We start from the raw sequence: 24,502 nt of genomic DNA on the forward strand, positions 1-24,502 counted from the left end.
TTCCATAATTAAAATTGAATTACGTTCATATTTAGATATTACCTTTGTTTATGGCACAGAGTATGTCTTATTAAATGTGCCAGCTACAGTGAAGCCACAAAGTGGTAAATATTCTGGGTGCTAATGGGGACTGGGGTAAGATCCCTTAGTTATGACAGTATCTTTTGTTTTCTTGCTATTGGTGTCAAGAAAATGTGTAAGCAAATCTAGCTGTGAAATTACAAGTCTGTCTTATGTATTTAGTATTTTTTCAGGCCATTTGCATGTGTTTACCTAGAATTAGGAAGTCAGTTGTATATTAAGAGGATAAAGGTACTTTACATATATAGTAAGTTAGGTATATAAAGTCTTATTTCTTAAATTTGCATTTTTAGAACACAGTGCAGAATCAAACTTAATTTTAGAGGGTTTCTAAATGACTGTGTTAATACTTAAGTGAATCCTTGCCTGTCTCTGTTTTTACTATGATTCCTGATTTGTAAATTTTAAAAAAGCCCATGGAAATGTCAATTTCGTAATGTTTTTAGAAAAGAAATGTTCCTTATACGTTAACTAGTAGGTGCAGAATTTGCCTTAATATATGGGGGGGTTTTAGACTGCAGCATTCCTTTTCACTGCAATCCATGGGATTATACAATGACAATGTAACTTTTAAATAGTCTCTTAATTCTATACTGTGACTTGGTGATTATCTAATTAGGTAATATATGAGTGGTTAATGTTTTTATTTCCCACAAACATTTGTTTTTCTAACCTGTAAAATTCTGAAAATAGTGAAGTACCAATAAGGTTTTAAGAAATTAATGTTGTTATTTATGCTTTTATTTTACATGTACCTCAAAGTTGAGCTTGGCTGCTCGAGAAATTTCCAATTGTTTTTTTACCCCGAAGAGCAAAGACAAAGTTTTGTTATAATATTTTGTTCTAAAATACCACTTTTGTACACTCATATACACATTTAAATGACGGCCACTTTAGAAACATAGGGGCATAGATATAATTTATTCTTCAATCACCTACCCATTATGATTATACATAACATTCTGTGATTCCTTACTTTGAATTGCAGTGAAATGCAACTAGATCTTTCAAACAGATTGTTCCCTTTCTAGAATTCTTTTTTCCTATGTTTTCAAACTTAGATTTGTTGTCCTTTATTCTCCCTTTAGCGTGTTTTGATCAGATGTTTTATTAGCAATCAGCCAAATAATTGTTTGATATGTAACTTTAAGGTGGTAGTGGTTTCTTGTTTTTCAATATTAATTTTCATAAGGATACCTTTATACAATGAACAAAAAAATATTTGAATACATCTCAAATTATTCCAATACTCAACTCACTTCGGAGTTCTTTTTGGTCCCTCTTGTGTCATTTCCCTTTCTTGGCTGCCTTTATCCCCTTCCAAAATAAATGTCCTATGTCTGTCCCCTCCTTATAACAAGGGAATAGATTGGAATTGGGCGTTACTGTACATATTCCTAAGTAGGAATATGTATCTTTGCATGCGTGTACTGTGCCTCTCACTATGATTGTCACCAAATAATGAAAGTAATGAATATTTGGTTAGTAGTTTATTTTTATAAAGTGATAGTGTAATTTCTGGTATTTCAGGTTTCTTTTTGCTCCTTTCATTCATTCAGCCAGCACTCAGTTATGGTGTGTAGGTCACTGTGCTAAGTGTTATGGGAGATAAATATGTGTTTAGGTATTGGTTCACAGGGAGCTCGACACCTGATAGAATGATTAAGACATTATCCTGTACGTGTAAGCTAATGCTCTAAAAAATGTATGATTCCTTTTGCGGTGATATAATTATACAGTGTAGATTGAAGGCGTTTTTGGTTGGTTTTTTTTTTTGTGGGGGGCCACTTTAAAGCATTAGTATTTAGACATGGATTCTCTTCTCTGAGAAACGACAAATTTAGATGAACGGGCAGTTGGAGGAGCATGATTTAAACTCAGAAACATTAACTGAAGGGTATCTTTAAATGTCAGTTTCTACTGTATAAATGTTCGCTTCCGTAAAACAGTTAATAATGAATAAGATTCTGGAAACAGGAAAGTGTTTGAAAATGATTTTTTAATAGAAATCAATGAGAAATAAAGTAGAATTTAGTGCCACCCATTGAAGATACCCATAAAAGAATTATTTAGTTGAAAGAACAAATAGACTCAGAGGTCAGACAGACTGGGTTCTATTCTCTGCTGTTCCACTTTCTAAGTGTGTGACCATGGCTCTACAGTTTTCAATGCATTCATTTGTAAATGGAGATAATCATACTCCTTATACAAGGTATTTGAGAGGATGAAGTGAAATCATGTGATTACTGTATACCGTTGTCGCACATAGTAGAACCTCCGTAAATTAGATACCTGCTCCTTTGATACATGTTTTTGAAGCCTTTGGACATATTTAGAATGGACATATATATAGTTTTGAGTACTCCAGCATTCCCCACTTCACCATGGAAATTGTCTTTTATTATCCAAGCTCAGTCTCAGATATCATTCGGATAAAATGTATGTTACCAGGGGGTCTGTAAAGCACATAATTGAATTAATTCTTTTGGAGCTTGGTGTTCACCACCCTCCCAAAACATCACATTTAATAAATAAATTTGTTTATATTAACAGTTTATAAATTCAGAAACCTGTTTTTGAGATATATATATAACCATTTTAAGCCTATATTCATTAAAAATTAATATCTGGCTGAAAATAATGCCACAGTATTCATTTGAATTCCATAAACACATCCAGTGAAGCACAAAGAATATATAAGATTAGTGAACTTCATTTTGCATTTATATTTGAATTTTAGGGTTATATACATTTGTTTACTGTAATATAGAATTTCTCAGTATTCTTGGTTAACAGCTCCCTCCCTCAGTGTGAGTCTCCACCAAATATCATGTTTGACCAGGGTTTAAACAGCCATTATGTGGTAGATCGTTACTTTGAAGACGTCTCAAATGAAACCATGCCTCTCATTATTTTATGCTTTGGTCTAGTTCCTTCTTACACTGACTTTAAGCTAAGCCTGGGACTGCTTTGATGAATAAAATAAAGCAGAAGTGGTGCTAGGCCACTTTCGAGACTAGCCCCTGAATTGGCCTGGCAGCTGCCAGTTTAGTGCTTTTGTAATGCTCTCTCATTGAACCCAGCTGCCATGCCATAAGGCATCCCAAGCAACCACATGGAGGCCTCTAGCCAGAGACCCACCTGAGCTCAGTTAAGTCTCTAAATAACTGTCCAGGCATCCCAGACATTGTACCCTCAACTGAGTTCCCTGTTTAGCCTCCAGATGACATCAGTCATCCCTAGCACCCTAGCCCATACCACGTAGAGTAGAAGAACCACCCAGGTAAGCCACCAGTTTGGGGTGTTTTGTTATCTAATAAAGATAATTGAAATACTCCTACTACAAGAAAATATGACTCAATGCTTATTATCTTTTGGGCAGGAAAGATTACATCTTTTCTCAAGAGGATTACTGAAAATGGCTCTTTCAGAGCTGTGAGGATGAGTTAAGTGAAGATTTAAAGATAAATCTCCAAATATATTTATTTCTTTAGATATGTTTAATATTTTGAATTTATACCTTACATTTTAAGATTCTTTTCCCTCTTGGAATGCAAACATTAATTTAATGTGCATTTTTGGGGGGGCGGCGCTCATAGTATTATGGGGAAAAGTAAGAGTTTGAAGCTAGAAGAGCAAGTTTTAAGTTAAAATTATTACTAGGCAAGTGTTGTCATATCTCTGAGTTCTCCATTTTTTTTTTAAAGATTCTTTCCATCCTTCCTTCCTCCCTTTCTTTCTTTCTTTCTTTCTTTCTTTCTTTCTTTCTGAGAAGGAACGTGAGCTGGGGATAGGGCAGAGGGAGAGGGAGAGAGAGAATCTCAAGCAGACTCTGTGCTGAGCACGGAGCCCAACTCAGGGCTCAGTCTCATGTCCCTGAGATCATGACCTAGCCGAAATCAAGAGTCAGATACTTAACTGACTGAGCCACCCAGGCACCCCTGAGTTCTCCATTTTTTAGCCCATAAAATGAAGGATACCTTTAAACTCCAGCATTTTAGGATTTAAAGGTATTTAAAATACCTTTAAACTCCAGCATTTTAGGATTGTAATATATTTTTTTATTTATTTCTCATTAGAGTTAGTAGCAATTACCAGTCATACAGAAGTAGATTATATGAGGTTGTGTAGAGTCACACTAGATAAGACACTCCTGGAATCTGGAATAAAGTTTCCATAGAGCCTTATTTCCCTTTAAGAAAGTGTTAGCTTTACCTCAGGGCCCATGCCAGGCTCTCTATAGGCTTTAGTGGCTTTTATCATCCTCTTCTGTTCTTGGCAAATCTTGGTAGATGAAAAGTTATCCCATTTTTTAATTTCCAACTTCTGTGGACCATAGTTCAGATGTTACTTGGGATTACAGGAAGGTCAAAATGCCATAAGTCTGTATTAGGAAACTCTTTAAGTATTTTACGTTTAATTATATATCTAACCTAATCGCTTCTTTAAAGTACATCTTGCTGAGCTGTGCATGTCTTACTGTAATGCAGAAATCCCTTAGAGCAAGTTTTCTTGCCTACTTATGATGGAATATATTGTATAAAATCTTTATGCTTGTGTATATTCGTTTTGTAACAATAAGGGCTTGAAAATGTCTTTTTTATTTTTCATTAGGGAATCGCTTCTACTAAAACAGTCTCTATTTTGTCAAGCATGACATTTCTGCTGGTGAGGGTAATTAGTACCCATGCCAACTATGCTCTGTTTCTCTCTTTGAGAAAAGAATTTTTAGTAGAAAGGGACCTGTGTCAAAAGGCAGGTGGTAAAATAGGAGTTCATTTTAGCTCTGCTTAGCCACCCTCCTCCTAACTTTGGTTTCTCCTACATCCATATCCAAAAAGCGTGTTTCCCGCAGTTGTCAACATTAGACTAGTTACTAGGTGAGGGATAGAAAAGGAGTGAGTACTAAATCATTTTGCTGTGAGTATGATTCGTTGCTAAAATTTGATTTAGAAGCCTGGTTACAAAAGTGACACTTAAGTGTATTCTTAAAATGGCAAGAATCTAAGTTTAAAGAGCTCTTTCTGCCTCTACAAGTAAACCAAATGTTACAGGGTAGAGTAGATTAGAGCTGCAACATTCACTTGAAAAACATCCATCTGGTAGAGCGGCAAGGGTAGAGGATGTGGAAGAAACACACAAAGTAGCTTCTGGGGTGTTGCCCATGTCCAAGTTCTGTGGTTGAGTGGGATGGTGGGCAGTGTTATTCACATATTTTCATGTATCAATTACTGCCTGATGAAGATATTTAAAAATAGCCCGATAATGATTATGATTTGATATGATCTCTTTGGTTTAAACTGTTGGATTAACATCAGGTAACAGTAAAGTATTCAAAAAAAGTTCTTAAATCCTTTTAGTGAAGGGTGAACCTTAATGGGTAAAAAGGCTTGCTTAGGGACAAAGAGAAGTCTGATTTCAGAAACTTCTGGCCTGATGAGAAGCAGCAGAAAGGGAAGAGTTAATTATGGACTTAAGAACTTTGAGATTATCTATAGCTTTGAATGAGCATTATTAGGAACTGTGGTCTGGCCATAATACAAAACCAATATAAACTGTTAATTTCTTAATTCATTTTGTACCAGTTACCTGGTATCCCAGCTCAGGTTGCCATACCATAGATTGGGTGGCTTAAACAACAGAAATTTATTTCTCAGTTCTGGAGGCTCGGAAGGCCAAGATCAAGGTTTCAGCATGGTCAGTGTCTCATGAGAGGCTCTCCTGGCTTGTGGAGAGCTGCCTTCTTGCTGAGAGAAAAAGCAAGCTCTTGGATGTCTGTTCTTTATAAGGGCACTAACCCCATCATGAGGCCCGCACTTCATGACCTTATCTAACCCTACCTACCTCCTTAAGGTCCTGTCTCCAAGTACCACCATATTAGGGTTAGGGCTTCAACATACGAATTTGCCAGGGTGGGCATGGACACAAAACACTCAGTCTATAACACCTGGTTATTTTCGTATCACTACCTTTTAAAAAAATATTTCTTTTCTAATAATTGCTCAGGAAGCCTACTTCCCTCCCCACCATGCATATTCATCCATTTACTTACTTGCTCAATTAAATTAGAATTATAAAGGAAAATTTCAAAAATATCAAAAAAATATCAAAAATTCCCATAATATTCTTTTTTTAGAAAGATTGTTTTCAGTGACTAATAAGAAAATGTCTTTCTCTACTAAGAATAGGATCAGTAGTAAAACTTCAGAAACAACACTATGAATACCATGCGTAATTATTTGAAATGCATATTTGGGTAGCCAAATTAGGAAATTTGAAAATAGACAAACTCTAAATATAAAACGTTTCATATATTGATTTTCCGTTTATGAAGATAGTAACATGATAATACCCTACTCTGAATACTGTAAAAATGCCCACTGAAGTAATCTCCTAGTTTCAGAGAGGGTTCAGTACCTCTTAGAATTGGGGAAGGGGCTTTGGGCAGGGAACAGAACTAGGCTCTCTGCTCTTGGCTAGTTTTAGCTGCCAAATTGGCATACACAAGCTCAGAAACAACAAGGACTTTATCACTGAAGGCACTTTGAGGTGATAGCGTATCTCCCAAGTCCTAGAGCTCTTAACAACATTAAAATCAGCTACAGGAATTTCTCCCAGTTCGCACAGTTAAAATGACTATTTAATGATCTAACGCAGAATGATTCCCTCATAAATAATCTTTAGTTGCCAATCAATGTAACTTGTGACCTGTTTCAAGAATAAGTCAGCTATCTGTTGAATGTTAGTTAAAATCTTTGATGTTTAGATTTTAAAACCTGAGATTGTGAATATTAATTATACAAAGGAATTCCCACAAGGTGTGAGTAGTGTGAAAACTTTGCTGCTTAAGGTATAAAGCATCAGGTTAGTATCAGACCCGAAACCTGGTTTCCATAAAGTCTGCTAGATGTTTCTCATTAAACAATGCAGAATTCATGTTGCACCTTCCGAGAGTGCTAAGCATTCTTTTTCCCCCCTCCCATACAATCCCAGTGAGGGGAAGCTAGAAACTCATTTTCATGCATGCATTTCAGTTCTGCTGAATCTGAGGCTGGAAAAGAGAAAAACAAATTTCTGGCTGTTGAAGAATCCCCTTGGAGTTTCCATGATGAGAACGTTAAGTTAAAATTGAATTAAGTTGGCATTCAGAACTTTATTCTCACAAAGATTCCTCTGTGGATTTCTTGTTCTTTCTTGTATGCTCCTTTCCTTTCCCCTCTCCTTCTCTCCCCAATACATACACTTAAAGATAGTCCTTTACAGTCTCAGTTTAAAAATAAATTTTTACTATATAAGGCAGCTTTATTTTATAAGATATTTCATAAATTCTCCAAATTTCAAATGCCTTAGGTTCCTTCCTAAAGATGACATGTGTTACGTTGGAAGAATATCCTCTCTGGGGCTGGAAAATATCAATCATATTTACCTCTGTTCATGTAGCCTATCTAGAATTCAGAGAATCTTATTTGGAGGAAAATTTAAATGGCAGTTAGTCCAACCTCCCAATGCAGTGTTGGAACCTTCACTATGAGAACTCTGACAGATTGCCATCTGGCTCTGCTTGAATACATTTAAAAAAAAAAAAAATGAGAGCTCACTGGTTTGGATCAGACCATATCTGACTTAGTGCTGAACTTAAGGTTGCACACATTAGGGAGATATATTGACTAGCCAGAGGGTGACCAGGAAGGTATTCAGGAAATTATTCTGGAAAAAGCAGTTGAGGCAACTGCAGGGGTTCAGTTCGAGAGACCAAATGACTATCTGTTAGAGATATGTAGAGAAACCCTGCACTAGGAAAGACGCAGATAAATTGTCTTGTCCAGTTTCAATTTCCTGTTATTCTTTCTTGTCCTCTAATACTTACTATTCTAGACAACTGTTGTTAAGAAGTCCTACATTTCAGTAGAACTTCATCCGGTGGGATGGCCACACTCTCATCATTCATGGGATTTCACATATAGTACCCTATGGATCAGTGCTGAGGTAGCTAGAGCTACCAACGTGATCCCTGCCCACCAGGAGTTACTCTTCCTGCCACTCAGCTGTGCTAGTCCATTTCTGAACATGCTATCCAGAACCTGAGCAGCCAGCCAGAGGAAAAGAAGGAAAGCAGAATGGGAATTCTGAGGTCAGACTGTCTGGATTTGATCTCTGACTCTATTAACTTGCTGTATTAATCTCCCTGTTCCTCAGCTTCCCCCTTTATATGGAGATTACAGTAGTTTCTAGCTCTGGTAATCGATTTGTAAAGTAAATACGAGTAAATACAAATTAATACATACAATACGTATAGTACATTTTGAAAAGTTCGTGGTACCTAGAAAGTCTCTAGTAGATTTTAGCTATTATTTTCAATAAACAACTTTGTATTTTCAAAATATCTTCTATTTCATTTTAGCCTGAAAATAACTCGGTGAGGAAACTGGTATGATTGTCGGCTAACTTCCCCTATTACAGAGACTGTGACTAAAAAACATTAATGTGTTAAACACTGTTAGGTTCTAGGAGTGGTATCATGTCTATTATTGCAAAGTAATAGTCCTGATATAGTCCACTGTGATGAAACCATATATGTATTTAGCTCGAGGTACTGTGCTTTAGAGAACCATTGATCATGAGGCCCGGGACCAGAGAAGAAGATTGGAAAAGAAAACATTACTATAGGAGGATTGAGTAATGTGTAATCTGTAGAAGAAACAAGTTAAAGGAGACCTAGTTTTTGAAAAAGGTATGAATAAAATATCTTTTTAGAAAAGTTTTGTTTTTACTTGGGTTCATCAGTTTTCATTCCCCAGAGAGTTTCTTCTTTAAATTCTCTTTATAAAAGCCCAAGTATTGAGAAACTTCAGGGAGATTGTCTAATCTTCATTATGGTACTACTTTAAAGCTCCCTCAAAATTGACAGGCATCAGTGATATGTATTTCCATGGACTCATGCCCATATTGATTCTCTAGCTGCAAGTTGTTTTGATTTTGATTAAAGTATCACTGTCTCAAAGAAGTTCTTAGGTATACCTAGCAAGCAGATTAATCACGTCTCTCTGCCTGAAAGAAACTTAATAAGCTCTGATTATGTGGTTATTATATTTTCCAGGGAATTTTATATTAATGGCTGATAATAGTATTTTATTTGTAGAAGGGAAATACTGATCTGTCTTAACCAAATGATGAGTTTGAGGTGTTTTTTGTTAAGATAGCCAGAGCAGAGATGGAACAACCTGACTGTCGACTTCTAGACAATGAGTAAATAATCATGGTACAGCTAGCTACACAGTGGAAATACTATACAAGGAATAAGATAAACTTATATATACTAATACTTTAAGAGAAAAAAAGCAAATTGCAGAAGAGTATAATATGATCCATTTGGGTGACCAAAACAACAGCAAAAAGAACTGAGAAAAACATGTTCATGTACATAGAAAAAAATCTCAAATGTTACTTGTGCATCTATAAACAGTGGTTACCTTCAGGAAAGGAGTTTGTTGAGCTAGGGGAAGAAGTAGAGAGAACATTTTACTTTATATTATTTTAGAGGGAATACGTTGTTTTTATACCTTAAAAGGGAATTCTATTGGGGAGGGAATGGTGAGTAAAGGTAACTGATAATTGAGACCAGTTAAAACTGAGAAAATACATATGTAATACCTCATTTTTGGAACCATATCTGAGAAGTATGTTTTTATAAAAAAGTGGAAATAAGTATTGGAATTTTTAAGTGTAATGATCCTCTGTTCATATATACTTTATAAAAGGATGGCAGGAAGTTAAGAAAATTACAAGGATGATGTCTGGAGTTCACAGGTCACAGAGGTGGTAATTGCAAAACTGATGGTACACAGGGCAATCTTATCACGAAAAGTAGGATATCCAGACATAATATGTCCCCTGAGACAATGCTGTAGGAAGTACTGCCTATGAAGTATTCTTGCTAAAGAAGTTTCTCGTGAAAGAGGAAGTTCCAATTTACGTGAAACACAGAAAACAGAAATAGGCACAAGGGAAATCATCACACAGGACAGGGAACAACAAACAAGGTCTCTTCAACAAGTCAGGATCATGAAAAAAGACAAAAGGAGAGATGAAGACCGTTGTGGATGTAGGGAAGCTTAATGGCACGAGAACCAAAAGAATTGATCCTGACGTCCAGCGAACCGACTTTAGAAAGTTTTTCAGACAATTAGGAGAGGTGCTTCATATGGGTATTAGATGGATTTACCGCTATTTTTGTGAAATGTAATAACTTTGGGGTTTTAAATGAAAATGCCCATACTTTTTAGAGACCCCTATGGAAAGACGTAAGGGCGAGAGTTTGCTTCAGAACACTTCAGTGGGAAGAATAAAAGAGAGAAAAAGAGATGGCAGATGCCGGTGTCACGAAGTCTTAATAATTAATGATTGTTGAATCTGGGTGATGCTTACATGCATGTTCGAGTGCTGAAAAGATCATAAGGTTTTATCTGATGAAGCCATTTTTGTAAGTGTAGCAAGAGCAAGAGGCTGGAGGAAGAGCTTGAATAGTATGTGGAGCTTGTATGGCCTGAGAAAGACTGCACTTGAATCTTTCAAAGGAATTGTTTAAATGGAAAGAGAAGTATCCCTTGTTATCTCTTGAGCCAACTTTTAATAGGATTCTTTTCCTAGTTTGGCAGAGGAATAAGTCTTTCTTTATTCAGAATGCCTGTGTGCGCTTGCACGTAGGCACGCATATACAGACACACACACAATTTTCTGACTTGGGACAGCTCCAGGAACCAGGAAACTCATTCAGCAGTAAGCTAGAGTAGGGTGGCCACGCATCCCCGTTTGCCTGGGATGAATGGGTTTCCTGGGACCAGGAAAATCTTGGGCAAACCGGGATGAGTTAGTCACTGTAGTCTGGAAAATTCCAGAGGATTTGATCGAGGTCAAACCGGGCCTTTATCTTAATGAAAACCAAAATACACTATATATCACGAGGGTAGATAGCTTTCTGATGACTTACATCATGGCTTCACAGTTGTGGTTTTGTTCTTTCCTGGAGAATGCATCACACATCACTCAGGCCTGTGTTGAAATGTTGGTGTAAATCTTTCATACAAATTTAAAGTCAAATTCACCAATTTCATGTCCTCTGTTCCCTTTTAGTAAAGTAAATCAAAAGCTGACAGTAACTTTTATTTTTAGTACCCTACTAAGTATAAAGTACTGTGTTAAGCCTTCAAACATAAAATTAAGACATATTCTCTGTTCTCATGAGCTCAGGGTAGATTAGAGGAGATAAATAAATAATTACTATATATTATTTTGTGACAAGTGTTATAGTAAAAGATTGTGGCAAATAGTTTTAGGACCAGTCTTTGGCAGTCTTTTTTATATTTTATTTGCAAGATATTGTCCAAAGACAGAACAAGAGGAGAAGAGATAATTATTTGGAGTATTGCTATTTTGTTTTTGTTTTTGTTTTTGTTTTTTTTTAAGATTTATTTATTTGCCAGGGAGAGAGTGAGAGAGCACAAGCAGGGGGTAGGCAGAGGTAGAGGGAGAAGCAGACTCCCCGCTGAGCAGGGGATCAAGTCCCTGCATTGACGCGGGACTCCATCCCAGAATGCTGGGATCATGACCTGAGCCGAAGGCAGATGCTTAACCGACTGAGCCACCCAGGTGTCCCAAGGAGTATTGGTATTTTGGAATCTCATCTTAAAATCTTATCTAAGGAATGTCCCAAAGTGTGTGCTTTATAAAAATGGAATAACAGCAGTCTTAAGAAATTAAGAATTTTTATATTTTATGCTTTTTAGATGAACAGTGTTACAAAGATTGGGATATATTCTGTATGGTAATGGTTAAACTTCCAAAGCTTTCTCAGCACTGTCAGATCAAGGAATGCTTTCCCCTGTATCCAGCAGTCATTTTCGAGAGAGCAATGTGTGTTTTGTGTTAAAATGTAAATGCTAAAATTCCTCTGGGGTTGACTATGTGTAATAATGCATTTAAATCTTAAGACATAGTTATCATGATTTTTTTTGCTCAATGGAAAAAAAAAGATTTAGAAATTAAATTTTTATATTCTGGGCACATAATAATATATAGGTCTTTGAAAGCTGATAGCTGCCTTATGAATCCATAAGATTCTTTTATTTTGACATTTAACCCTCAGGAATATTTTGTCTTTCCTTGTTGTTTGGATTTGTTAAGATGTCACATGTGAAATTAAATTTAAGTGGGAGAATATTTTGTTACTGGTAGGCCTTTAATTTTTCAGAAGTTATTTCACTTATTAGTACAATCTAATGCCCAGTCGTTGCAGCTAATTAATAATTAGGGCATTTGAGCCATGTGGAGTGAACCAGGGGGAGTAGAGCAGAAGATGAGGTTGGAAAGTTGGAGAGTAGTACTGGGAGAGATTTTTTATGGCCTTCTAGATCATTATACAGACTTAGCTTTTTCTTAGAGTGAGATGAAGAGCCATTGGAAGATTCTGAGCAGAGGACTGGTATATCTAACTGGTATATTTTAACAGGATCACTCTGCTGCTATGTTGCATGGACTCTGAGGATTATGCTGGAAGCAAGAATGCCAAATAGAAGGCTGTCACAACTCAGCCAGCTGAGAGAGGATGGGGACTTAGACCAGGCCTGTGGCAGAGAAGTGATTGGATTCTGGAGATATTTTGGAGATAGTGCCAACAGAAATATTCTCACTGCAGTGAGCATAGTGTGTGAGGGAAAGATGGTAATCAGGAAAAACTCAAAAAGAGTTCTTGACCCGAGTAACAAAAAGGATAGAGTTGCTATTAACAGCAATAGGAAATTGTTCCTTATAGGTTTTGGAGGAATACTAGAAGCTCACTTGTGGACTTGATAAGCATGAGATGTCTCCTGTATATCCTTGTGGTGATGTCAAGTAGGAAGTTAGATTATGAGAGTTGGGAGTTCAGCAAAGAGGACTGAGCTGGAGATAATGATTGAGGAGTCGTCAGTGTATAAAGGTTATTTAAATCCATAGGACTACATGAGATCACCAAAGGAATGAGTATAGATAATGAAGAAAAGAGATTTAAGGACACAGTCCTGGAGTACTCCAATTTCAAGAAAATGAGGAGCAACCAGAAAAAAAGAGTAAGGAGTAACCAGTGAGGTAGGTCTTGGTGTCCTAGATACCGAGGAGAAAAATATTTCAAGAAGGAGGAAGTGATCAGCTATGTCAAATAGTCCCAATACCTAAAGTAAGGTGAGGATTGATAAATGACCACTAAGAAATAACTTCTAAGTATGTAAGATACTTAATAAGGTGATAATAATTAGTAACTACTCTTTGTCATGCTTTTTCTGTGTGATACTGTATTAGGTGCTTTATACAGTTTTCTGTCATCCATACAATAGCCTTAAATGGTAGGAATTACAATTCTCATTTTACAGACATTGGAAGGCAAGGCTCCAAGACACTGAGAAATTATCCAAAGTCATATACCTTGTAAATCTACAAAGCAGGAATGCAAGCCCCGAATGTAAAAGCCTTTACTCATTTCCTTATATTTTGCCGCCTGGACTTAGGTTAAGGTTGCAGCCACAGCTTTTGAACAGGGCTGTCACTTGTTACTGTTTTCACCCTGCATGTATGTGTTGGGTAAGTTAAAGCTCTCTTACATGCTTTTTTCTGTGCTGCAAATCTATATCATAAAAGGCAAGGATAGATATATATGTTTGTTTTTTTTCTTGTGGCCTGATTCCAAGAAGAAAACTTTGGATTATGAGATTTCCTTAGGTAAGAATTCCTTTTTCTATAAACATTTTACAGTATGAAATATCAGCAATATCATTCTCTTACAGCAGAAAAAAGTAGTTTTTATATTTGCAGTTGTTACATATTTTATCACTCCTCATGCTTGGCTTTTAAATATTCCAACGAAAAATCTGTTTTAAGAATAAATCTAAGATGTACCAACTGGTAGTGATTGCTGGCCTGTGTATGATGATGTCTTAAATGTTTGCTTCTTGCGTTTACTAGTTGCAACCACAAAATTATCAAGTAACGTGTGAATATTTTACAAATGGGTCTGCTTGATTTTTTTCAAAGCCTACATTACACTGTTAATTATCCTAGCATTTAGAAAATTACTTTTATCATTACTTTGCCATTTGGCAATTGAGGTATACAGTTGGCACTGTGTGTTAACCATTCATTAAATTTAGCCCTAGACCACATGATTTTAACCAACTGAGCCATCCAGGCGCCCTAGACCACATGATTTTAATTGCTTTGCATCAGAAGATAGTATTTTGGTATATAATGTTTAGATGCTAAACATTATACCTACTGAACTTTTTTCTACAAGAAAAACCTCTGGGATCTTAGTAGTGTATGCTTGTTCAAATCATCCTTTGTTCTTAATTTTTACTTTTTCTTCTCGTTTTCTACCATTTCCTCAAATTTATTGCATGCATTTTACAGATTTGTATGTGCCTTCTAGTGATACTATTAAGTTTGCATAATTAGCATTCGCATTGGAACTACTACTTGGAAAGGCTCATCTAGCTTATTCTGTACTTACTCTCCCTGTGAATTTATCTACTCCCTTAAGAGCTCAGCTACCTCTACTTAGGCGCTGCTACCATTTTGCCAACTGACACTGTCATTATCTCTCCTCCATTAGTCCTGCAGTCTTCAGTTCGGGTCTTCTGCCATCAGAGTTGTACCCCACCCCCAGTTATTCTCTATGGAATAACTACAGCGATCTTTCCAAAACTGCAGTCTTAAGTAATTGCTGCTTCAGGCTCTTCAGAGGTTTCCCATTGTTCTTAGAGGCTCCCCCAATCTCACATATTACACTTAGTCACTGAGATTTTTTTCATTCCTCCGTGTCTGGTGGGTATTAATATGTGCTCTTCATACTACCTGGAATAAAGTTCCCCATCCTTTTACCTCAGGGATTTCTGTTTATCCTCAAGTCTCCCCCTCAGGAAACAGTTCTTCTGAGAATCTTCCCTAACGGCAGTCCCTTCCGCTGGCCTCCAGAGTGGTTTAGTATGCAGCCTCTAGCCTCTTATGACATCCTGAACTTCCCTTCCTACAGTATTTGTCACATTTAATAGTAGTTGTCTGCTTTCTGTGGTTGATTCCTCAGAACCTAGACTTTTGTTTCCTTATCTTTGGCCTTCTGAAGAATTAGTATATATGTATTTCATTAAGGGACTCATGTTTTGGAGGAATAAGAAGACTCATAAAGGCAAAGTATTGACCTTTCTTGTTTCCCATGTTACCCCTAGCACTTAGTATGCTGCCAAATACATTGCAGATGCTAAAAATTTTATTTTATTTTTTAAGATTTTATTGATTTATTTTAGAGAGAGAGCATGGGGGCCGGGAGGGGCAGAGGGAGAGGGAGAGGGGCTTAAGCAGACTCTGAGCTGAGCGCGGAGCCCAATGCAGGGCTTGATCTCACGACCTTGAGATCATGACCTGAGCTGAAACCAAGAGTTGGACACTTAATCGACTGCGCCACCCAGGCGCCCCAATGCTACATCATTTTATAACCAAATTTGTGTTCAGCCTTCGCTCCTTGAATTCTAGTTAGTCTAACCATAATCACTATAGTATCAGATAGGCACTTCAAATTCGATAAACCCAAACCTTAAAATCTTTCCCTCTGGCTTCCTCTTCTCTCCTCCCTTCCCTTTCCCAACCTATAGCCTTCCTTTCTTTTCATCTGTCACTGACATTTTTGAACTGGAACTGCTGTATCCTTTACTACCTGCATCAGTCAGTTATCAGATTCTATCAATTCTGCTTTCTAATAGTTTTTGACACTCACTCCTCAACTCTGTTTCTTACACAACTGCTTTATATCAAGCCTCCTGTCACTTCCTACCTTGTCAATTACAGAGTCTTCTAATTTACCTAATTACAGTAATTTAGAAACTACATATATAACCATTTTCAGAGCACTATAAATAATTTTTAATCTCAATGATTTTTAAAAATTCAGAAACTAAATATTTTTTCATATGTTTTATCCTTCTAAATAAACAGTTAAGGTGTGTGTATATGTATTCATCCGTTTAGGGACTTAGTTCATTTTTAAGAATAAGAAAAACTGTTATTAAATCAACTGTATTTGAGCAAAATTTTGTAAAAGATTCTTAATATGAAGAAGGAAAATCTTTTTGTGCATCAGTAATGAAGATGTCACTTTTTCATACAATATTAAATGTCAGCTAAGTCCTGTAAAAGAGCTTACTGACTTACTGGCCAGACATCCAAAGCAGTCATTGTCTCTGGAGGGAGCTTCCCTACTGCATTGTAAAGTCCAGTTCAGTCCTGAAGGTGGGCCAAGATGGAGTAACAGAAACTAGTTTTACCTTCCCTCTTGAAATAATTAAAAAAAAAAAAAAGGCTAAACAAAATATATGAAACAATGGTTTTCAGAAACTGGACATCAGGCAGTACATGGAAGTGATCCCTGAGAGTTAAGCATTAAATAAGCCGAGTTGTGTGACTGCTCTAGCTTACTGCCTAGAAGGCATTTCCAGTCCTTAAATTGGAGACAGGAGGCCCAGGAGGAGCCCAGTGGTCTCCCTGGATAAGAAGGTGGAATTAGGAGCTTGGGGAGACGGTGTGGCAAGAGTTAGCCGGTAGAGGGCCAGTGTAAGGAGAACTGCAAAGAAGAGAGCTCCAGAGATCTGCAAAGTTCCCTGGACTGTCTTCAGCTGAGTACCCATTAACAGGAGTCTGAGGAAGCCACACGGGGTGATAAAAAGAACCACTGAAAGAGAATTAGAGGTAGCAACCCTGGCAAGTCAAGTCACACCGCATCTGTGATCGTTTCTGGTGCTACCAGCCAGACTGGACAAACCTCCTAATTCATTAGCTACCACAGGGTACTCGGAAGGGTCATACCTCACTGGAAGGGGAAATTAGTCCTAGTCTGAAGGCTGCTCTGGTTCTGTTTAACAAAGCTAAGAACAAGCTTTGAAAGCAACCTAATATATATATAATTGGGGTCCCTAAAGAGACAATGGTGGGAGAGAGGGCAGAAAAAAAAATTTGAAAAAATAATAGAATATTTTCCAAATTTGGTGAAAACTATGAACCGCAGATCTAAGAAGCCCAGCAAGCCCCAAGCATCACAAAAGGAGAAGACGGAGAAGGGGCAGCAGCAGAAGGGCATACCAGTGTACTTCACAATCAAATTGCTTAAAGCCAGTGATAAAAATATTCAAGTATCCAAAAGAGACGCCACATGTACAAATGAACAAACATAAGGGTGTTCACAAATTTCTAGTCCAAAATGATACAAACCAGAAGATCGTGAAGCAGCATCTTTAAAATATTAAAGGAGGGGGAGAAACAGTTTTGAAAATAACTTGGTATTTCCTGGCAGTATTATTTGCAATAACATTCGACATGTGTCTGGAAGCAGAAATTTGGATGGGCAAGTTGTTTAATGATGCAGAAATTTCAATCATCTATTTTTATATGACATTTTACATTTTATAAGTGTTTATATATGAAAGAAAAATTTCTCCTAGCACATTTTTGAGGTAGCTAGGATGGATGATTTTATGTCTGCGTTTTACACATGAAGAGGCTGAGATATATAGGTAATATGACTTTGACAGTTTCCTAAGATCCAGGAATATAATCAGGTTTCCTGACTTCCTCTTTGGGACTCTCTTCTAATCTACTTGGTCTCCTCATTATTAGCTGTGTACTGCTCAAAACTACTACCTAAACTTAGAGACTGCCAAAATATATGAAATATATGGCATGGCTTGAAAGCAGTAATACTACAGTATTTAGTGATTCTTTTGTATCTTGCCATTTATAGTATTTGAAGAAAAGAAATTGAAAATCTTACTAAATATCAAAGCCCAAAAAGAAGACAGGAAAAATGAGAGTACATTAAGGTATATTAGACCCTGTGTGAAAAGCTGTTACAGTATTTGAACTTTAAGTAAATGAACAAAGGTGGAAAAACTGCAATGGTTGCAGAGAACCTTTTAATTGATGTTATTTCCTTTTTTAAAAAAGTTTGATTATTTTAATTACCATATTAAATATGAGCAGAGTCCCGTTTAATAACTTGGTTCAAATTAATGTGGCAGAAATTAGTTGGGAAGAAACTGTATTTTGTATTTATACTGCATATATAGTACATAAAATAGAAGAATTAAATACTGTCCTGTCAAATGTCATTGCATCCGATACAGCAAATTAATTTTGACACATTGCTAACAGCCACATGGAATGAATATGGTCCATTGTCCTTTTTGTTGCCACTAAAGTTTCTTTAAATTATTCTTTAGAGAGGCTTTTTAACCTTCTTAAATTTCTCTTACTTAAGAGAAATTTTGAGAGCCAGCTCTTTAGGGAAGGACTTATGCTAGAATTGGGATTGAAATCCTCGGACTTGAAAAGTGGGCAGGATTTAAGTAGGATAAGGAAGAATGTTTTTGGTTATGAGGAATATGAATCCTGACAAGTCTTCTCAGAACGCTGACAATGAATGGTTCCTGTTGGAAAGAAGTAAGAAATAAAGTGGAGAAGGTAGGGTTGGGCTAGATTACTGAAGGCCTTAAAAAACAAGTAGGAGAAATAGGTGAATGACACTGAAGTTAGAATTTCCTCCTGAGATGAGTGCATTGTCTCTCATCCAGTTATAAACTGTGACCTTCTGGCACTTCAACTCAGCGTTTTCTGTGCATGTTAACATTTACTGTATTTCAATCTAAGTGAACACCGATGAAATGACAAAGGGAGAATGATTTACCTCAGGAGGGGATGTGTTTTTCTTTTTCTTTTCTAGTCTACCCCTCTACATCTAGCAGCGGGCTACAACAGAGTTCGGATAGTGCAGCTTCTTCTCCAGCATGGTGCTGATGTTCACGCAAAAGACAAAGGGTAGGTGTGTTGATTTATTCCCTTGAATGGTTTCATCCAGGGATCGTTACGCTTTGTTTTCAGCATCCGAAACACTGAAGTTTTTGCGCACTGGACAAAGTCACCTATCCCATTTCTTTGAAGCTTGGGTAGCATGTTTGCAACTTTGGTTTGACTTCATTTTCATGTTCTACTTGTTAAAGAGGCTTTCTCATGGTAACGGCCTAAATTAGTTAAATTTTATCACATTTCTATTATTTGAAGTTAAAATTTGCTTCTCTCAATTACATTTATTATTTTTCAACTCAAGTGGCATTCCAGAAAGGGAGATAAAACAGATTGAAAATTCTGATAAGCCAGTAACATAGCTATCCTATTCATCTGGTGTGTAAGGATCATCTTTTATTAATAAACCAAAATCATAAGTTTATAATATTCTAATTTGGTTTTTATCCTGATAAAATCTTGGACATCTGAACTGAGAAAACTTACAAAGGTTGATATGGGAATGGGGGGAGAGGGGAGGGACTATTAAGAAAGCAATGAAGTCATTTATTGTATGAAGAGGTGAATTTTAGAAAATTTTGTATCTGTTCCCTATCTAGTCTTTAGGGGACCTATGAAGTAAGTCTGCCCCTATGTAATAGGCTGACATTTCTCATTGTCCCACCTTAAGATCTTACTGCCCAGGTAAAATAGGTCCATATTACACTCCTGTGATTGGCAGCATAAAGAAGAGAAGCCCTGGAGGGAGGAGGGTTTCTTTCACTTTGCCTCTCTCCATGTCAGAAAACACGGAAACGAAGAAACAACTCAGTATTTGAGACGGTGATCAGAGAGGGGATCTAGCATTTCAAATCTGCTCTCTCTGTGCTTCTCTCTTGCCTGCGCCGGCTGTTGTGCTGTACGTGACTGGTGTCCCAAAAGCACAGGGGCATACATGCCTGACGCTCTTGTACATCTCGGTTTCCTTATGCATGTCCAAAAACAGATGGGTGTATGATAGGTGGGTCATCAAGGGAAGTACACCACAAAAATGGGGGTCTTTGACTCATGCAGAATGATACTTGGAGATGCAAGTTATAGTAGTTTGGCTATTTCATTCTTATGCTGGAAATTACCTTCAAAGTGAAATAAAATGGTAGGAATATTTCAACTCACTCTCAAAGAACATTTTTCTATGGTACTTGATCTGTAAAGCATGCAGTGGTCAATTAGCACATGTTCTTCCTTTTACTTAAATACTTTTCTAATTGGTATTTTTATCATTTATTTAAGGATTATACACACAAGACACAAGGTAAATACAAAAGGTTAAACATTAGCTACGCTTTATATCCTCTTATTAAATACTCTGAGATATTTTTAATATAATTATATTGGGATCTATTAGAATTTTGTCTTTTAGCACTTCTTGGATAAATGACTATACATTATTTGAAATTGCAGTACTTTAATTTGGCTTTCTTCATTTAGTGGACTTGTGCCTCTTCATAATGCGTGTTCATATGGACATTATGAAGTCACAGAACTGCTACTAAAGGTAAGAGAAATTTTAAAATATTGAATATTACTTGCTTTTTTTCTAACTTCTCATAAGTTTTCATGTGATTTGTGGGCCAGTTAAGAGTATTAAAAAAATAAAATGTTTTTTAAAAATACCACTGTTGCCTTAAAATTTTTAGAACACCTACTTTATTTTAAATTGTTTTTAAAAACTGAAATTAAAGAAAGTAAAACATTTATTGACATTTCGAAGAGTCATAGCTGAAATTTACAGTGCAATAAATGTCTTCAGCGAAATGATCACTGACCTAAAACTTTTTTTCTTGATTCAGCATGGAGCTTGTGTTAATGCTATGGATCTCTGGCAGTTCACTCCACTCCATGAGGCTGCTTCCAAGAATCGTGTGGAAGTCTGCTCTTTGCTACTTAGCCATGGTGCTGATCCTACATTAGTCAATTGCCATGGCAAAAGTGCTGTAGATATGGCTCCAACTCCTGAGCTCCGGGAGAGATTGACTTGTATGTATTTATATCCCAAACTCAATATAGCTTGCTGTAAATTAGAATATCTCATTTTTGTTATTAAACTGGTCTTTTGTCCCACTTAAATACTAACCTTCTGTTCTTACATATACACTAGTTTATAATCCTCATTTCTGATCCTGTACTTTTCTTTTGAGGCTAATGAGGGCGAGTCAATCAATAACCATTTATTGCATGCTTACTAGATGCCAGGTACCAGAAATACAACAGTGTACAAACCAGAAAAAAATGCTCCGAGCTCACAGAGTTATATTCTTATACTATGGGTAATAATATTTGGTATCTAACATTATTGAGCACTCACTGTTTCTCAAGCCCTGCAGGATTGTACAGTCGTGTTTCTATTTCTTATGTGTGTTTTAGCCCAAGTGCAGTCACTTTCCCCAATTTGAATAAGATCCTGTTTATGATTTGGTGGAAGTAATATTCTCAAATGCTGATACATATTACCTATATATACATGTGCATGTTTTTTAGATAAACTTTTTGTTTTGGAATAGTTTTAGACTTACAGAAAAATTATAAAAATAGTACAGAGAGTTCTCATATATTCCATATCCAGTTTGCCCTCCTATCAACATCTTATATTAGTATGACATACTTGCCATAATTAATGAACCAGTATTGATATATTATTAACTAAAGACCATACTCTACTCAGATTTCCTCAGTTTTTACCTGAAGTCTTTCTTCTGTTCCAGGATCTCATTCAGGATACCACATAACATTTACTTGTCATATCAAATACTGAGATATTTTTAATTCCACCTGTGGGCATTGCAGGTTTAAATTAAATTAGGCATCACCTACCTAATACTTAACTGGTCCCCTGGTTGGTATTCCCTTTCATGCCTTAAATGCCTGAAGAAAATCTTTAAATGATAACTTAAGAAAAAGGCAGAGTCAAAATGATGATAATGTCATTGAAACTTAAGCAGATTTTAAGCTGGTTTATGGTAAAACAGGAAGACTTGCAATTTTCATCTTACTTAACTAAAAATTTAAACTTATTTTGGTACTGGAACAGATGACATCAACGAGATTATAGGCAGCACAAACCAGATTATAACTAGGCAGATGTCTTAGCAATGAATCCTTGTAGAAATGCCTTTATTCTCCCTCCCATTCATATGACCCTTGTCATATGTTATCTTGCATCATATAGTTCCTTCTTCTATGTGTATGTTCTGTCTTCCCAGTGAAATTTAAATTCTTAGAAAGACTTTTCATTTTATTATTGTCTTCTTAGCACGTGCACAGTGCTTTGTTACCTAATAAAAATGTATTAATGGTATTTGTGTTTGGGCCCATCTGTCTATCTACCCTCAACCCAACACAGTGCATTGTGCACTATGCACAGCAGGTTTATTGAATTGAACTTGAAACTTCTTTTTTTTTTATCTTTTTCTAATTTCCTTCTTTTAGTTTATACCCAGGGCTCAGCTTTATCCCCTGTCACCTTTAACTTCTTTTTCTTTTCAAACATTTTGCCAATTAGGAGTATCATTGTGAGTTTATAGCGTATTTCACGGGACTGTCTGATTCCACTGTCCACATACGATTTAAGGAAAATTCGTATAGTTTTGTAAAAGAAGTTCCCTGATGATTTTTCAACCTTCTCAGTATTTTTTATTTTATTAAATAAGATTCTACCAAGGAATTATTTGAAGAAAAGGATTTAACAAAGTTGGAACTGCTCTAACTCTGGTTTTCATCATCATGTCCGCTGCTTTACACTAGGCATTCACAATTACAGAGTTCTCTTCAAGAAAATTATACAAGAAACAAAGAAAAACAATATTTTGATCATAACCAGGGTTATAACATTTTCATTACACACATTTTTTTTTTCTGCTCTTCTCTCTCTTTTTTTAATGTGTTGTTTCCATGAAGCCAAATGAACAAGGTAGTTTGGATTCTGCACATACTAGAGGTGAAAATACTGAAAGTAGCTTTCATTCTTGTTTCAAAATGCATTTGAAAAGAGAAACTTTTAGGGCATTTTATAAACATTAAGTTTTCAGGGTAAGTTGGAGTAATTTGCAGTTTTCTGCCTTCTTTTTAGCTACTTAAGTACTTCCTTGAGGTTTTTTTTTTTTTTCTTCCTTGAGGTTTTTAAAAACAAACCTTTATGTAACCTTTGCATTTAGAGGGACCATTATATTGTTGATAGATTTTCCATTCTCTGGGGTTTTTTTATTCTTGAGTATACATCAATAAAATATTTTAAATTTGAAAGTCAATTTGGGCAGAAATCTTTACTTTTTTTTCTGAAGAGCAAAAAAAAATAAATATTTTACTTCTTGTTATTTGAGAATATCATGTTGTTTAATTGCATTATTACATCCTAATTTCTTGATTTCTTTAGTACTGCAGTCTTACTGTTTGTTTTTCATAAATTTGCACATTTAATTTTTTTCTGAGTACCTTTCCTGAACGTAAAGGAGTAATTGAAAAAGTAGAATTGCTTTTATCATTTTGATATCCATAGAACATTTGTCAGAGAAAAAGCCAGTATGATTTGAACTCAGTTTAAATTTTTCTAGACTTCTAGACTTTCTAGACAAAGCAAAATTGTACTTTTTATTTGAAATCAGTTCTCCGTACATCACTTTCCTTTGTAATTGTCAGGATCCTGCTCCTGATATATGGCAGTTTGTAATTCTTTCACTTGATTTAGCCCTAATTTTATCATTAAAATGAAAATCTGTAATTTTGTTATTTGAAAATACTGGTTTAGTTTTATTTCATTTGAACTTGACGTTGAGTTCTGAAGTTTCAAATTCCTGTACTTTGAGGAATTTAGTGATGATGAGGTACCACTAAACAAGAGGTTTTGTAAAAATGGTTTTTCCCCTGAACCTGCCATGACTTATAAATATTCAGCATTCATGCAACAAATTGAATACATACTATGCTATATACCAAGCAGTATGCTAAGTGATAGGACTACCATAGCAAATAAGGTCATGTGATATGTCTGTGAAAGAAGGCTAAGTGCAAGTGCAATGGACTTCATAAGAAGGAATCCTAACCCAATAATGAGGAACATCAGGAAGGCTTATCCAGAATATCTAAACTGAGACCTTGAACAATAATAGTAGTTATTAAGGCGTGTGTGTGTGTGTCTCTTTCTCTGTCTTTTGAGGGACAGAGGGAAGTGAGATGGGGAACTCAGGAGAGGAGAGAGAGGAAAAGAAAGGAATTCAGTAGTAGGCAGGTACAAAGACCTGTAATGGGCCAAGGATTGCTATGTAATGTATTGGGTTACATATCATTTGTATCTTTTTAGAACAATTGTCAACTTTTTGTTAGCAAGTGGTTATATCAAAATACTAACCAAAATTGTAAAATAGAAAATATAACTATACGTTTTTAATTAGAGTACTGGATTTTTATTTATGCTGTTAATTTGGAAATCACGGTTGAAAAAATCTCATACAAATAATAAATAAAATATTAGTTGTTCTTTGAAAAAATTATCAAACTCTGGCACTTCGCCATAGTT

The 24,502-nt window shown here is 36.0% G+C and overlaps 1 protein-coding gene across 1 annotated transcript in view; it reads left to right on the top strand.

Annotated features, from left to right (window-relative positions):
- Positions 1–24,502, top strand: part of TNKS (tankyrase) — a 198,354-nt gene that overhangs the window by 111,954 nt on the left and 61,898 nt on the right. The window contains 3 exon segments of the mRNA XM_021694117.2: positions 18,872–18,966; positions 20,422–20,488; positions 20,784–20,970. Coding sequence (XP_021549792.1) covers positions 18,872–18,966; positions 20,422–20,488; positions 20,784–20,970 — 349 coding nt within the window.

This window comes from Neomonachus schauinslandi, chromosome 2, assembly GCF_002201575.2.
Source record: "Neomonachus schauinslandi chromosome 2, ASM220157v2, whole genome shotgun sequence".
NCBI classification, from domain to species: domain Eukaryota; kingdom Metazoa; phylum Chordata; class Mammalia; order Carnivora; family Phocidae; genus Neomonachus; species Neomonachus schauinslandi.